Source organism: Babylonia areolata, chromosome 12 (assembly GCF_041734735.1).
Source record: "Babylonia areolata isolate BAREFJ2019XMU chromosome 12, ASM4173473v1, whole genome shotgun sequence".
Lineage (NCBI taxonomy): Eukaryota > Metazoa > Mollusca > Gastropoda > Neogastropoda > Buccinidae > Babylonia > Babylonia areolata.
The window spans coordinates 17464245-17481992 of NC_134887.1; the positions used below are offsets into that span (position 1 = coordinate 17464245).

The following is a 17748-nucleotide window of genomic DNA, read 5'->3' on the forward strand; positions in this document are numbered from 1 at the left end:
GAGAAAAGAAAGCAAAACTGGTATGGCCTACAAGATCCAATGGCATTGCTAAAGCAATCCTCCAAAGAACTGTTCAGGGTGGGAGACCGAAAAGAAGACTGAAAAGAACAACAGTTTCAGTTTCAGTAGCTCAAGGAGGCGTCACTGCGTTCAGACAAATCCATATACGCAACACCACATCTGCCAAGCAGATGCCTGACCAGCAGCGTAACCCAACACGCTTAGTCAGGCCTTGAGAAAAAAATATTTTAAAAAATATATATAAAAAAAGAACTACTACTACTAATAATAATATATATAAGGCGCAAAAACCTGATGACGTCAACTATAGGCGTAAAAAAAATAAAAAAATTAAAATAAATAAATATATAAATAAATAAACAACTAACTAAATAAATAATAATAATAATAAAAATAATAAGAAATAAATAATAATAATAATGAAACAGATAAATAAATAAAATAAATATTAAAAAAAGACAACAATGATGATAAATAAGCAAATAAATGTAAAAAAAAAATGCAGACACACATTCACACACATATATGCATTACAGATATGCACCAAACATGCAGTTTTACAGATATGAAAGCACACACAGTCAAATACACACAAACATACATGAGCCCCAACACACACACACACACACACACACACACACAATGAACAGACAACATTGCAGAAGGGACAGGAAAACAGTTTGCAGAGACTCAGGCTTTGACACACAAACGACAGACCTGGAGGAGTCTGCATGGTGAACAGTTCTGTGCGGTGTCCGGTGATCAAATGACTCTCCACAGAGTTGAGGGAGAAGAAGAAATATCTGCCGTGCACAATTCACAAGCTGGCTCCATTTACAATTAATCTGCTCCCTTGTAGATTCACAGATTCACTTTTAACCCATTCAGTCAAAAGTGTGAAAATAATTCCAAGGTCACATTAAAGGAAAATATCAGACAATAAGCCTCTCAATACATTTCATCAGCTTGGTGGCAGCTGTTTATAATTACCACCTGTTCACAAATCAACTCTGACCAAATGAAGTTAATTTTCTTTTAACCAATTTTGCTATACTAACAAGTTTAAACTGATTACAGTTCAGTTTCAGTTTCAATCCATTTCAGTGAAAATTAATAAATCAGTCAAAAATACAATCTGCTCCTACCACTAATGAACTGAATAACACAAGAATTCTTTGAAAGCAATTAACTTTCTTTTCAACCCATAATATTTTGGCAAAGAACATACCTTCTCATGATAAAAAAAATCTGTTCCTGCACAGATTGTATCCTGTTCTTGCAGTGAAATATTAGGGCGACTGGAAAAAAAAAAAAGCAATACTTATTTCTACACCACTCTCAATCCAGCAGTGGTGATTCGCCTTCCATTCGATGTGGAGTGAAATGTGAAGTTCGTTATGAGAGGCTGAAATTTTGAAATGTATACAGTTATGAGAGGTTGAAATTTTGAAATGTATATAGTTATGAGAGGTTAAAATTTTGAAATGTATATCTTTTACAAACTGGCCGAGACAAGAGTGGATCAACGCGCAAGTGTCCATCTAAAAGTGGATTCTGGGAAAAGGGGTGGGGAAAAACTAGATTAAAAAAAAAAAAATCTGACCGTAACATTTTCTAAATGAGCTTAACAGCATAGAAATATCCACTGGACCATAGCAACTTCCACTCAAAACAGCAATAAGCATGTCGGGGCTTCAGTTCTACAGTGAAGATCCCAGTCTGACCTACGAGGTTGAAAGAGGGCAAGTCTACATGAGACATGTTTGTGAATGATCAAAATTTGAATATTACCACTTTCAGAATACTGTGTATACTGTATGTAGCACCTAAATAATTCAGTGTTTCAATATTCATATTCACTTCGTGTTTGACATGATTAGTTTACTGATGTATTGTTTCTGTTCTCTAGAGTTTGACCGATTATTTTTTCTGTCCACAATATCATATCATCCTAAGAGACTTTATTTTGGCTTGAAGAGTCTTCAGATGTTTAATCTTGGAAGAGGGTGTTTGTGTCTGTGTTTGTTTTTAATGTGTATGAACGTATCGTATGCCTATGCCTGTCAGTGTTATTTTCCAATTACCACCCAACTGATATTGGGATGAATAATGTACAAGAGAATTGGACTGGACTGAATTGTTCCTGCATCTGGATCTTCCTTTCCCATCATCACATAATTCTTTGTTCAGTAATGGTCAGTATTTATATAAACCACTTATCACACAACCACAATCTACACATTTCTTGAAAGAAAGAAAAAAAAAAGTTTCCTGAAAGAAAGAAAACCAACCAAATCAAATATGATACATACTTCTTTATTTGTATTAACCGCACTCACATTCACACACACACACACACACCAAAAAAAACAAACATGTATACATATCTGACACAGAAAAAGCAAGTAACAATTACAAATGAAGATGAGAACACAAAATATCTGGCCATTTACCTCTCTCCCCCTCCCCATAATCCCAAACTTGCATTGTGGACTTTTCAAGCTTTGATATTTCATTCCTCCCACTTACAGCTGTCAGAAAGGAACAGCTGTGCACAGGTTCCTTCATAAAGCTTTACTGACTGTGTGCGTATGGGCTGTGTGTGTGTTTGTGTATGTGTGTGCGAGTGTTTGGGGCGTGTGTGCATGTGCTTGCGTATGCATGGATACATTCATGATTCAAGCTTGTATGAAGGCATGTTCTTTATTCCCCCCCCCCCCAACTCCACCCCAACTCCCACCCATACCCCCTTCTTGTTTGTTTTGTGGGATGAAAAAAGTCTAACTCTTTAAGTGTGCATAAGGTGTTTGCTTGTTGTTAAAACCAACTCTAAAAAAATAATTTAAAAAAAAATTGCTATCTACAAAGTACAACGCTGCGACATGCAAAACTGACCCACCATTTCCTGACTCCATCATTATAATTATTAACCCTGAACAGAATAGTAATGTTTTAAGGCTTGTCAAAGTGTTGCATCATACCAAACGCGAACAGACATTAAAAAAATCAACAATGCATTTCTTCAAATACAGTGCAGGAAAAAGAAGAAAAATGGACTCGTGTTTGACAGACCCTCAACAACATGTTTATTCAAAAGATAGAAAAAAAAGAAAAAAAAAAAAAAAAAAGTTGGCCTATCGGACATCAAAAAGACAAATGTGCAGTATCAATACAAACACACACACACACACACACACACAAGACAGACCAATCCAAAAAGTGACCTAATGCTCTGCGTTGAGAAGCACACATGAAACGCAAAAAACACAAACAATGAACAATCCACATCAACACTCAAATGTGTACACTACAATTCCCAGCAAGTAAATATCAAAAACAGATATTTTCCCCTAGCATAGGGGAAGCATGTGAAATTTACTTGGAAACCTCACTTTTCTCTTAAGTTAAAACAAAAAACAAAAAATTCATATTCAATGACCAGAATTGAAGCTACAAGACCTTCAATCTTTTTTTTTTTTTTCTTCTTTCATTCTTTCCCTGATTGTGTTAAGTTTCTCTTTTATCCTTTTCTTTTTCCTTGTGAAAGGGTTTCTTCTCTCCTCCTTTACTCGATTCATACTGCCCCAAGTATACACTTTTCTTTTTCTTCTTTTCGTTTTGACTCAAACTTGTCACTCAATCTTTCAAATGGACTTATCCTTTTCTTCTTCCCTTTCAAAGCAGGAGAGTCTGATTCTGTGTGTGTGTGTGTGTGTGTGTGTGTGTGTGTGTGTGTGTGTGTGTGTTCATGTACACATATGCGCTGTGTGTATGCATCAGTGTGTGTATGTGTAAATGTCTGTGTATATGTACATATGTGGAACATACAGAAGGTCAAGTGCAAATGTATCCTTGGAAGAATATGCAAAACGTATGCAAAAAAGCACACTAGTGTTTGAAAAAAAAAAAAAAAAAAAAAAAAAAAGATGCCTCAACAGTTTCCTGCAGGGTCACATGCAAAACCTGGGCACAGTATGCATATAAATACATCCCCCATTGTGATAACAAAATATGTTTTCAAAGAATTTTCGGTCTTTTTTGTCTTAGGAAGGACCGTGACTCGAATTCCATTTGCATCGTTTTACCAAAAAACATTTTGACAGAAGAAATAGAGGAAGAAAAAAAAAGAAAAAAAAAGATGTGCAAATCATGTCTGTCTATGCTTGAACAAACATCTGTTGATATCAGGAAGGGGAATTAAAAAAAACAACAAAAAAACCCAACAACAACAACAAAAAAACAAAGAACCCAGTAAGTCTGACCATCTGAAGTGATCTGAACCTGTTTCAGTGATAGTTTCCAGTTCATAGTCAGAAACAAGCACAGCCTGGACTGTGAAAATCCCAACAAGATTTTCATGCATCCATGAAGCATGATGATGGTGGTTGATTAAATTCTAAAAAAAAGAAAAAGAAAAAAAAATGCTGGCCATCATGAATGAAGGAAGGAGACTCAGGGGGAAAAAAAAAAAAAAAAAAAAAAGGGGGGCGGGGGGAGGGGGGAAGATGTAAACGTGCGCTGTCTTCTGAAGTGGTGGTGAACATAGCTGCTGCGTCAAAAAACATCTGCAACAAAGGAGAAGGTTTTATAATGAAAACACCTAACAATGATTAAATAACATCTCTCTCTCTCTCTCTCTCACATATACCTCCCACCCCTAGCCCTTCCCCCGCCACACCCACAGAGACTGCACTAGGACATCATGTCTTTAACTCGATCGCTCTTCACACCCTTTACAAATTCTCTCTGCATTGACTCAGTACTGCCAGTTAGCTCCCCTGACTTTCCCCACAGATGACCCTTTTGTATGGGTAAGAAATAAAATCTGTTGGGGATAAAATATACAACTTCCTCCTTTCTTATGCTATCAAACAGTGAGATAATGAAAGTATCCATATTTTTTGTTCGAAATTTGCACACACTGATGACTTGTAAAGGAATCCAGGAAAGCACGAAGAGTTTGAAACAGATTAAATTCAGAACGTTATATATCCACAGTTAGGCCCCTTCGTCTAATTCTACTGTCTGCCTTGTGACTGACACAAAACTGGGTCAGACACCATTGTCAACACACACACACACTGTTCACGTGAACCAGTCACCGCAAAAATAACTCTTCTGCTCGCAAGCACAGCAACACACACTGTATTTATTGGTTGCAGTGGAGAGTGGAAAGGTCAGTTAAGATATTCTTAACTCACAACTGTCACTATGGCAATTTGGTACCACTCCAAAAATTCAAAACTATCTAAGGCCTCAATCAGGGCCCTTCGTCTGAAAAGGTTGTAAACAGTATGGCCCCGATCAGGTCCGTTAGTCTGGGGCGAGTTAACCTCAACCAAGTATGTCTTGCTTACACCTGATCCACGCAGACTTTCCAAATCAGGAATAAGACTCATATGTTTTGAATTGACCCCACAGTAACGTTTAAAGAAGTACTCATATGTGCACATAGTGCTGTATCGACTTTAAGGTGATGCTTTTTTCTCAAACTCTGACCCAATGCACCTTATAATATGGAGCATCAAGTATGCAGCTAGAAGAGTAAAATATGTCCGATAAGTGACTGAAGTTGTAAATCAGATTCATATCATATCGAGGCTGACGTTTCAACCAAGACGTATGGCGTTGGCGTTCGGAAGGAAACTGTGAATCAGCTTTAAAAGAATGCATAAACAATCCACTGTCAAACAGCATATGAGCACACATCGCACAGCTAGTCAAAGAAGCTGTCAAAAGTTTCAACTCCAATGCAGCAATTATCCCCTGTGGAACAACTAAGTTTCTCTATCCTTTCCCCCAAACTGTAAGACTTCGCTGGACATCATCACTGATGCAACTGTCTTTTCTTTTCAGTGCTGTAGACCTTCAAAGTTGCTATTCTGTGCAGACTGACACGTCCTGATTTACTATTTCCCCCTACTTTGACAGGAATGTTTTCCAATTTCTTGGTTGCTGAAGTGTTAGTGTTTTCTTGTGCAATATGCCATTATCATATGGGTTTTCTTCTTCTTCTGCGTTCGTGGGCTGCAACTCCCATGTTCACTCATATGTACACAAGTGGGATTTTACATGTACGACCATTTTTACCCTGCTATGTAAGCAGCCATACTCCGCTTTCAGGGGTGTGCATGCTGGATATATTCTTGTTTCCACAACCCACCGAATAGTGACATGGATTGCTGGATCTTTAATGTGCATATTTGATCCTCTGTGTGCGCATACACACAAAGGGGGTTCAGGCACTAGCAGGTGTGCACATATGTTGACCTGGGAGATTGGAAAAATCTCCACCCTTTACCCACCAGGCGCCGTCACCGCAATTCAAACCTGGGATCCTCAGATTGAAAGTCCAACGCTTTAACCTCCCAGCTATTGTGCCCGTCATATGGTTTTTAAAAGTACATGAGTTTTCATTACAGTACCCTCATGGACAGTACAGTATGACTGTGAAAATTTGAAAATATTAAGTACTAACAGCACATACGCATCATCACATCTTTAAAGTGGAATATCTTCAGAACCAATCAAGATATTCACTTACTCTTTCTTTTGTTTTTTTCTTATATTGTCATGTTGTTTGCTAAAAATCACATTTCAGTCATTGTAATGAATATTTAAATTTTCACTGCCACTACCTAGTTAATGTGTGTGTGTGTGCGTGTGTGTGTGTGCGCGTGCGCATGCGTGTTCATGTGTGTGTGTGTGTGCGTGAAGCTTGAAAAGCATACTAATAGCTGATTCATGGCTGATGTCAGTCTAATCTCTCTTTATCTTAACTCCAGGAACAAAGTTTGTTTTGACTAATTGATTACACCTTTTTTTTTCCCCCCAATATTTTCACATACCTTACAATGTGCTACACCTTTTATATTGTTAAAATCAGATTTATAAAAAAAATTTTTTTTTTTTAAATTTAATTTTAAAATGTGGTTGGGGGAAAAGGGGGGGAGAGGGGCGCATGCTATAATAAAAAGCACCTTGTACTGTTTAGTCTGTAAAATACAGTAATAGCACCATTGACCTTTCCACTACCAACAGCAACCACTCGCAGCACATTTATTTTGTCTGAATGACCAGCCTATTTTTAGCCTGACCATCCACAATTGATTCATATCAATGATGTCATCTCCAGTATTTCATGCAAGTTCGAATCACAATCCATAAAACCAGTTACGAAGCTTTACATTTTGTTGAGAATTAAAGCAAGCTTGGTTTGTGTGTGTGTGTGTGTGTGTGTGTGTGTGTGTTTCAAATTGCTCTCCGAACATGAAATTAAGTCTTTTCAATTTTTTTTAGCTTTAAATTTTATTAACCCTCGGAAATGGGCCATCCCAAACCAACCCCTTCTCATCCAACCCTCCCTAAGTTTGAAGTAATACAGTATGTTACTGGGATTTTCTCTACAGAGTTTTTGAGTGTTCCGACAGTGAGTGAAACTCTTTGTTAATAGATTAATTTCATTACAGAAGAGAAGATTTTGTTGTTTTTTTAAATTGAGATTCTACCAAAACATTCTTAATTACATTTTTGCGAGTCTTGCCATTTTCATCAGCCAAACACTGCTAGTGTTTTGTTTTATTTTTATATATGCAAAACCAAGAATACACAAACATACACATATATTATAGTACATAAGTGTGAATGCATTATATGCCTACTTGTGAATGAATGAAGAACATGAAATCTTGACAAAAGACATTCTAAGACACATTTTACACCCTTTTATACATTGACACTTATGTGAAGTTGATAAGAATCCAACCATCCAAGCTTGTAGAATTCAAAATCATATCAATCCACGTACCATTTATAATCCTGTGATACTGCATGCATTATAAGCCATCCTGACTTCGTCGAACACACCGTGACACCCGTTTTTTGAATTCTTCTGGCTGTTCCCTCCACATTTTCTGTAACCAGAACACACAGAGGCATGTGACAACTGACAAAAGCAGGAAACATAAAATGCACCCAAGTGGAGACCAAACGGTCGTTTCATGATGAATAACCATCTCCTTCCGGTCTTCCATACACACATGAACAAATACATGAACAATTCTTTTCTTTGTGGACTGATCATCTACTTCTAGTCTATCCCCCACACATGAACAAAATACATGAACAGACTGTTTGTGACTAATCATCTACTTCCGGTCTTCCACACAAAAATAAACAAATACATGAACATGTGGACTGATCATCATCTACTTTTAGTCTTATCCCACACACATGAACAAATACTTGAACAAATCTTTTCTCTGTGACTGATCATCTACTTCTAGTCTATCCCCCACACATGAACAAAATACATGAATGAACTGTTTCTTTGCGATAAATCCACTTACAGTCTTCTCCATACACATGAACAAATACTTGTACAATTCTCTTCTTTGTGACTGATCATCTACTTCTACTCTTCTCCACACACATGAACAAACAGATGAACAAAGGCAACAACCATCAGACAACCAAAAGGAAATGGGTCGGTCTTTCCTTGCAATTACTAATCATTTAATTCACTGAACAAATGCCAAAATGAATTTTTTTAAATCAATAAAATGAAAATGTCAATAATCTTCAGGTAAAAATAATATATTCTGAACACCACTCAATGTCTTAAGAAAAGAAAAATGAAAGAAAGAAATAAAGAAAAACAAAAACAGACTCCTGTGCCTATATCTTGGACCGAGTCAGAAAATCAAATTTCAAACAAATCAAAATAACTTCTTTTTTGTTTCCTTCTTCATAATTCAAAAATTCTATATGACCTCAGTGCCACATCACAGTCTACAAACTGATTCACAGCAAAATTAGAGAGAGAGGATCAAGACTAAGCTCCAGTTTTTTCACCCTTTGTGAGGGGCTTCAAAGCAGATAGATCATCAATCTGAAAAAGTACACACTTCAGTCAGACAAAAATTAAATAAAACCCTACCCTCCCACTCTCATCCACACACACAGTGACACACACACACCACATATGCCTGGGGGGCCGGGGGGGGGGGTGGGGGGGGGGGTATGGGCGGGTGTTTGTGTCTGCACCTCTGAGTGTGTGTTTTGGGAGGGGGTGTATGGGTGTGTGTGTGTGTCTGCGCCTCTGTGTGCGTGTGTGTGTTTATCAAAATCCACCAAAAACCCACCGCAGCGTCGACATTGGCCGGGGACTCGTCGTTGGGGTCGGCCAGCATGGAGATGACGCTGACCAGGATGGTTTCCACCGTGTGGATGGGCAGCCAGCGCTCGCTGGCCTTCTCATAGCCGTACTTGTCATCCCCTGGCTCGTGCAGGATGGAGATGCATACATTGCCATCCGGGTCAACTGTGGAGGGAGGGGGAATGTGATATATACCAATGTCACAAATGTTGTGCACTGACTATTATTAAACGGTATCAATATCATATTCAGTCATGTTCGACTACAACCATCAGAACAGCAGAGGAGGCAACTGCTGTCCTGGCTATCAGGGCTAGGATGTTACAAATGTTGTGAACTGATCATTATTAGATGGTATGATAGTCAGTCATGTTCAACTATGACCATCAGAATAGCAGAGAAGGCAGCTGTTGTCCCAGCTATCTGGGCTAGAATTTTATTTCAATGGAGAGTGTCTTTGTCTTACCCAAGTCACATCCTCATTCTCTCCGCCAAGAGGACATTAGCCATTAGCACAATCGGCGTTGGGGATGGTCCCTGAGGGCCAAGTGGCCCCCAAGGCTGCAGCACCAAGAGCCAGTACAATCCTGTCTCCTTGTTTGTGAGTCATAGTCCTTCACTAGTCTGACAAAAGACTTAGTTGTAAAATAATTCCTATTGCAGTGGGAAACCACTATCTAATGACCTATTGGCAAAAACTGACAGCCTTTCAGGTCCTAATCATACCTGACCTTAACTCGTTCAAGCCTGAACCTGAGCAATGCCCTGGCATCAAAATTTGTTTTTATTGAAATGGTGTACACATTCCTTCATATGTGTAAATGGCTAATAAAGGGAACCGACTTCTACAGTATTTCCAGCTGCAACCCCACATGTCAATTTGAAGAAAAACAAAACAAACAAAAACCACCAAAAAAAACCTAGTCAATTTCAGTATTTTTTCTTTGTTTTTTTTTCTGCATCAGTATGGCAGGGAAACCTGCCGAGGCTGTAAACTTCCTGGGTTTGAATGGGTTAAGGGCATTTTGCCAATGAGTCATTTAACTCTTGAAACTCCTACCATGAGCAGTGACAGTAACTGTGGCACCAAAGAAATAGTTCTACAACACTTACAGCCACAATTAGATCACAATAGTTACGTATGTGTAATTAAATGTCTGTTTACACTTATCTAAATATCTTTCCCAGCTGTCCTAAATCTGCATCTACGAACTTGTCACCAATTTTAATGCAGCACTCTGGTAGGATAACAGAACTTCTGAGAAACCCATTATTTACCATAAATAAATATATTCAACAGACTTGCAGCAGAAATTGAAACGCATTTGTTCACTGTATAAACAAATAATTTTGCTAATATTCAGAGCTCAATTGCAACCACTTATCAATATCAATTGATAGCTATCTCAAGACTCCTACTAACTTTGTCTTAGATAATCATACATATCAAATTTTCTAAATTAACTAATGGAATAAATCATCGAGTGAACAAAATAATGTCACTGATTTGTTTTTCTGAAAGTGGTGTTAGCTGACATTCACTATGTAAGCCAGCTTAAATTTTTTTTTAAATGTCATCACTAAACATTAGTAAGGAACTACACACACACACACACACACACACACACACACTTGTACTCACTATTTGGATGCCACATTTCAGAGACAAACTTCATCTTCGGAGGCCTGTTTGGGTATTCTTTGGGGAAGATCAAGTGGGCCTTGAAATAGCCCCCTTCGCTAAAACACACACACACATACGCACAAATATCAACAACAAGAAGCATACATTGTTCACTGAAAAGCACTTTGTCAATTATTCAAAACAACCTTCATCAACAAAAAAAGGCAAGTGTGACATGTCACATGATGAAGCTCATTTCTCTCTTAAATCAAGTTCTGCTGAAGTTCACTCCATTGAAAATTTCTATCAAAAAAAAAAAAAAAAATTAAATGAATCTACCCAACCATAAATATACCAGACCCTCTTTTATGTGCTGTGTTCATGAACAAAACAGCCAGCTTTCTTGACTCTTCACATGGTTTGCCTCAAGTAACCGGTAGAAACAGTCGTGTTAAAAATTTTGAAAAACACCTGTGGAGAAACACCGATAAACCTAACTTACACAACAGAAGCACTGATTTATGTAACATACAAAGAAGAATGGCTCTGATCAATTTGAATTTAGTGCTTTCAATCTCAACTGATGAAACACCCTCTAAGAACACCTATCAATTTAAGCAGCAGCTTCAAAAAGCACCAAATGTTTTCATGCACACACATCACATTTTAGTATGTAACCACTCTGCCAAAGGACGCTAAGGAGGACAACCACCTTCAAAGTTGTAGTCTGCCAGATCGCAAGAACAACATCTTTGAAATATCAAGTGATGGAGATTCCCCTGCCTTTGTTCAAGGTCATTTGCTGCATTTCAAAGTCATCCCACATGAATAACAAATCAGTAGATATGTCACTGCTCAGCTGTCAAGAAGAACTGGTGCCAGCAACCCCTCATCTGTAACAGCTGACACTGTGCTTATACAGTTATAGATTCAGAACATCTTCACTGCTGACAACTGACACAAACAACTGAAAACAGAAAAGTGCCCAGAACAGTGTTAGAAGTTAGAACAATATAAGTTCTGTCCAACAAGAATTCTATTCATCTGATCCACTTGTGCTACAGATATCAAATGAAAATAGGACAGATGGTAACTAAAAAGACCAAGAACATGAATGGAGACATACATATGATTTACACAGCATCACTAGAAGTTTTGCTGTTGTTGTTTGTTGTTTTTTTATTGTTGTTGTTGCTTTTTTTGGGGGGTGGGGGGGTGTATTTTTTGGTCCAAGTATTTGTTTAGGTGGTCTCACACAATCGCACAGTCAGTTTCGAGAACAGACATGTACAATGTTAGTTACTAGGCCAAAACCAACTCTGGACATCATACACAACCCAAAACTGCAATAATGACACTGAGATGTTTGAGGAATGTGATGAAAACTTATTTCATATAATAGTTAACACACGCCTGTAAGATACTTGTCCAGTTACCCACTGATTATTTGATAAATCATGTGTCCACACGCATGTACCTCACCGCCACTGAATAACTTAAATTTCTCTCCGAGCTATCCGCCACTTTCAATCCTGTCAATGGTACTTTACGAAAACAAATTGGCACAGCTGTATTATGTCTTTGTGCTTGCATTAAAAAAAAAAAAAAAAAGCAACACAACCACCCACAAACAGAGAGCTATTCATGTAACACCTTAAAGTGTACCAGTGAGCTAAAGCCATAGACAGCTGTTGCAACAATGTGGTCTGAATCAAGGAATGCAGGGAGGTAGTGGCTTTGCATGCAGTGTGTGCGTGACAAGGCGACCCAGTGAGAAGTGCCCAGAGCTCACATGAAAGGATGAGGGCGAGGAGGAGGAGGAGGAGGAGTCAGGGATGAGGTGGGTGGGGTCAAAGTGGGTCTTTCAAGCATGACTGTCCACTTGTGTGTGGAACCAGGTAGTACCCACAGGTAACACCGAAGCATCACCGCTAGCGGCTACCGTCTGCCGCTCGCCTTACTGTCTTCTTCCTAAAAACGCGGGAGTACAACACGAAAATAAGCAACGCAGGGTTCAGCCTAACAGGCCACATCCTCACAAAAGAGTCAATCTGATGTTCATAACACACCTGCAGGAACAGGGTTCAAAACAAAGATTGTTCATCAAAAATGTGTTTCTTTCAAAGTACACCTCAGACCAATCAAAAGTTTACAACAACCTCATATCAAACTTAAGTTCACTGTTCACTGATTACACCCAAACGCCAGTATGAAGTAGTGATTATCATGGACAGACTAGGAGTAATGGGTTCTAAGCCTCATCATCAGATGAAGGGATTTTTCAGCCTGCAGCCAGCTCCTAACTTGAGGTTCATTCTCTCACAAATGCGTCTTTGGGAGTGCTGCTCAAATTTCCTTACTTTAAACTGCAGGCGTCTGTATCTCTCAAGCCTGGTTGATGCCAGGGTATACAACACTATAAGCGGCAGTGTATGTAGAGATTAGCCTTGTCACATAGTCCCAAACCCAAGTAAATAGACAGGCTCTATGTCTATAGCAATGTCAGTATCATTATCATTTAAATACTGAAAAAACTGCCCTGAATTCTGCGGTCTTTCATACCCTGGTCTCATGGTGACCATTTTCAATCAACCTTCCACTGCCATGCCTGTGGTGAGTCCCTTCTAATGCTACCAAAATCTTCAGAGCTGGCAGGTTCACAGGAGACAGACAGAGGGAGGGGATGGCAGTCTCCATCCACAGAAGATGCTCAATCAGTTCGGTTTTACAACAAAAAAAGCCATTAATTACTGTGATCAGCAAGTGGTGTCCTGCACGTATGGAACCAGAACCGGCAAAACTGAACACACCAAAGTGACTCAGCAGCACTGCAAAGTCTGGTGTGTGGCACACCACAGTGGAGACCTAACACCAAAAAACTGCCAGCGGTGGGACTGTGGCAAAGAAACCCGAGCGCAACTGTGTATGGAGGACTTGGGATGAACGACATGGGAGTAATACCACTCAACCAGTTGGCTTCAATGATGGGGCAGCACAAAGAAAACAGAAAAAAAAGGACAGAAAAAAAAAGTTCACTTATTTCTTTCATAAGTTTGTTTGGTTTTTTTAATTTTTTGTCCCAAACAGACATGGCCAAAGTCTGAAATGAAACAAAAAGATCTGAATACAATAAAAATCATGATTACGACAGTTAATACAAACAGTATAACAACAGCAGCAACAGTACAATTGAAGTCTTTCAACTAAGCATGTAATTTATATTTTTGTTAATAACAAAATAATATGAATCATTAAATGACAATGATGACAGCCATAACAAGCACATTAACACTACAATGACAGAAAATGGAACTTTTAAAAAGTCACCTTAAGTTAAAACAATACATGAAAAGTAAAGCTCACACTGAAACTGTGAAAACGATTTCACACACATGACACATTTTATGATTTATACATGGACTTACAACAAAGTTTCAGGGGGCCCATAGATGAGTACCTCCCACTTGTAGACGTCATCATCATCAATCAGACCAGCAGAGAACCCCTCGGTCCCACTCTTTGACAGTTCTGAAAAAACAAGCAGAGTTCTCTGTAACTAGTGTAAGTGTAATTTTTCAAGTCTCAAACTGACTCACACACCTCCAACTCGAGTTGTAAATTATGTAAGCCCTCTCATCAGTCAAAGGACAATCACTATAGTATATAAGTACACAGTGAAATCAGGAGGTACTCTCAACACAGCCTTCGTTTTAATAATTGAAACACAGCCTTTGCCTTAATAATTCAAACAGAAACCCTCTCCTTCAAACTGTATTAATTCTGCATGGAGCACTTTTTTCACTGGGATGACCACTGTTTTTCTTCAATTATTAAAAACTGCTCCTCTTTTCTTGGACGTAAATAATAAACTCTTCTTAAATTATTCCACCATGCTGTTGTTAGTCAACTCAGTGCTTTCTTGTCAACACTAACAGTAACAGTAAAATGGGTCACCGTCAGTAACTGATCAGTTACAAAGAAGAGAGGCAAAATCTTCCCTTTCCAAAATTTTTGTATACATGTTTCCCAGTATACCCTTAATTACTGCTGGGGAAAAAATAAAGGAACAAATTAAGATAAAATATACATTTCAATCTGACTGAAGTACATGAAATAAAATGAAAACATAAAAAGTTGCTGTTTTCTAAATTTCAAGTTCAGAGGTGCCAACCTCCAACGGCCCCACTCTGTCAGAACACACACCTAACAAAGTATACACCTCGTTTTATGGAGTGTATTGTGTTAGGCAATTTGTTTTTCTTCTCAGCTTCGACTATAATGCACTGCGCCTTGCGTATGGTTAAAATCTGTCAAATCACTGTCCTGAAAAGGCTGAATCGGATTGCATCGAAGCAGATCTCTAAACCAGGAACAGTGGGGAATCAGGACATTTGGTGCAGTGAAAACACATGAAATGTTTTCATGGATCAGAATAAAAACAGCTCACAAACAACTCACATTCACACAAACATACTTTCCATAATGGAGGTGTGATGGGTTCAAGAACGAGGAGACTGAAACCATAAAAGAGCAGACATGTATGCAATGAGTTCTTATGATTCTGTCAGGGCCTTGTCAATGACAAAAGGGTGCAGTGGCTGAATGGTTTATGATCAAGTACACAATTTAAAGATCCTCTGAAAAAAATGCAAGTCATGCCACGTTCAGTGGATTATGCAAACAAGAATATATATATATATATATATATATATATATATATATATATATATATATATATATATACCAGCATTCAAACCTCTGAAAATCAAGTATGGCTGCCGATATGGAAGAATAAAAACAAAATGGTCATACACGTAAAAGGTCACATGTCTGTGTGAGTGTGTTTGTGTGCATGACTGAAACCTGAATGAATCATTGATTGTTGAATGACACAGGAAATGAATGATGAGTGCCCAAAGGCAGCTCTCAGTTGGCTCTACCCAGGTAGACAGCCTGTTGTGCTGACGACTCTGTTAAGCACTCGGAGCAGAGTGTCCGACTCTGATTATCGGCACTACAGTATATATAAGATTATAACTTATAATCATATATAATATATACTAGCTTATATATCATATGTATCCATATCAAAAAAAGGTGCAAACATTGATGTGACAATGATAGTGATCAACCCATCAATGCTTGACTACTTCTTTATCTTTTTGCTGTGCATGATTTTTTTTTTCATATGAAGAGTCTGCCCTATAATCCAAAACACCTTGAACTCTTGTACTTGTAGTCAGTAAAATACCTTATCAGCATCTTTTAAGTTAGTGCTTCTCCGTATCTGTAATAAGTGGAATTTTTGTCAGTTTGCTGTTTCAATATATCATATGACAATCAAACTGTCATCAAAAACAGCTGAACAATGAACTATTAATATATTTTATCTTAAATAGTAAAGTACATAAATAAATAAAAAGTCTGGTAAAATCACCAAGTGCTCCATGAACGACCACAAAATAAAACTGGAAAACAGAGTAATGAATTACATGTGATACACATCACATATTTGAACAACTCTTTTGATGCCACTGGTGCTATAGACTGTATACTTTTTGTACATGTCTGTGTGTGAATAAAGATGGTAAGAAAGTAAATGGATCTAACAATGCATTGCTGCCCTGCCGACGGAGTATGAACTAGACAGAAACTGAACAGATTTCTGGTTACTACTCATTAGGCTCTCTTGATCCCACTGATTAAATGATTGTCATAATCAATGGTCGGTTTAAAAAATATATATATACTGGAGAGGGGTCAGTACTGCATATCACCACAGTACAACACTACAGTTGTCCTCAATGAAGATAATCCCTTTCTTCAACGGCACTATTCAGTATTTTAGAACTTACAGGATTACAAGATTTCAAATTTTAAAAAGACTAACCACTAACTTAGTTTAAAATAGCCAGTTAAGTGCACAATGACTGGGGCCTCAGCAACAGGTGAACAAAGGTTCCATTTGGTCGGTGTTTTTCAACTGGAGAAAACAGAGGTGGGGGGGGGGGGGGACCTGTGTTTATTAAAGCTTTCGCGTAAAGCATCAAACAGTTTAAATGACTTGCTCAGTTGCTACTTGTGATTTTGCAAATCAAGCACACATGGTTGACTTCGGTGTACCGTGCAACCAGGTTGTCAATGAGTCGTTCTTTTTCTCGTATCTCATCCCTGTTAACTCTTGGATCACAAATAAAACCATTTACAAACTATCGATTCTATGCAGATTTACAACTTTCGAATCAACACAGTAAAAACGTGAGAGATGCCAAATGATCCTGATCATATGCAGAAAACAAGTCTGGGGAGGAAAATGCGTCTAACAAAGCCACAGGCCATTGTGTCATCGAGTGCCTCGAACTTTCTCGGTCAGCCTCACAGAAATCACCGTTAATATGAATCAATAAAAATCGAAACACATCTTATTCAAATATACTTCAAATTCATTACCAGCCAACTGCCTAGAGAGAAGCAAAGCACCTCTGTCCTGGGCCATAGCCCGAAAATCTTCTTTTCTGAACGAACTGGATGAGAACTTGCTTGATAGCAAACAATGAGTTGCGCATGTGCAAACGGACAAAGTGTTAGGAGCGGATAACTTCCATGTCGAAAGTATGTTGCCTGATGCATTATCTTTTCCTGTAATGGCGCAGCAGCATTTTACGCGAAAAAGTTTGTAGATATCACCCCCCCCCCCCCCACCCCTACCCCCTCTCCCCCTTTTGCGAATTGTTTTGAATACCACTTATTGTAATATCATCCTAATGCAGCGTTCATTCATGCATATGACACGCACATGTTTGTTTTTTTACAAACTGGTCTATGTACATTTATACAGCACCCTTTCTAAGATCTCGGAAGGAGGACTGAGGAAGAGGAGATGGTCGAAGGAGGAGAAGTAGGTGCACAAAAAGGAGGAGGAGGAAGCAAGAAGGAAGGAAAGAAA

At 38.4% G+C, this 17748-nt stretch overlaps 1 protein-coding gene across 3 annotated transcripts; it reads right to left on the minus strand.

Moving 5' to 3' along the window:
• Positions 1-2321: 2321 nt before the first annotated feature.
• On the minus strand, positions 2322-17366 carry LOC143288404 (ubiquitin-conjugating enzyme E2 G1-like). 3 transcript variants are annotated; one of them, XM_076596835.1, is made up of 7 exons: positions 17253-17282; positions 14228-14330; positions 12595-12773; positions 10821-10918; positions 9165-9343; positions 7829-7934; positions 2322-4586 (listed from the first exon to the last, which is right to left on the minus strand). In XM_076596835.1, exons 3-6 carry the CDS (start codon positions 12726-12728, stop codon positions 7857-7859), a joined length of 489 nt encoding a protein of 162 aa, XP_076452950.1. In that variant the 5' UTR covers positions 12729-12773; positions 14228-14330; positions 17253-17282; the 3' UTR covers positions 2322-4586; positions 7829-7856. The 3 variants fall into 3 exon arrangements, with proteins under 3 accessions (XP_076452950.1, XP_076452949.1, XP_076452951.1); XM_076596834.1 differs by lacking the exon at positions 12595-12773 and having other exon boundaries at positions 17253-17366; XM_076596836.1 differs by lacking the exons at positions 12595-12773; positions 17253-17282 and adding an exon at positions 17283-17354.
• Positions 17367-17748: the final 382 nt, after the last annotated feature.

Bases quoted from the DNA above. Each gene is read 5' to 3' on its own strand.
- LOC143288404 (XM_076596834.1), bottom strand. From the start codon at position 17,298: ATGGCCCAGGACAGAGGTGCTTTGCTTCTCTCTAGGCAGTTGGCTG. The intron at 14,331-17,252 runs GTAATGAATTTG...TTGTTTTTTCAG, and splicing joins TCTCTCTAGGCAGTTGGCTG to AACTGTCAAAGAGTGGGACC. The intron at 7,935-9,164 runs GTGGGTTTTTGG...TTCTGGTTACAG, and splicing joins CGGCCAATGTCGACGCTGCG to AAAATGTGGAGGGAACAGCC.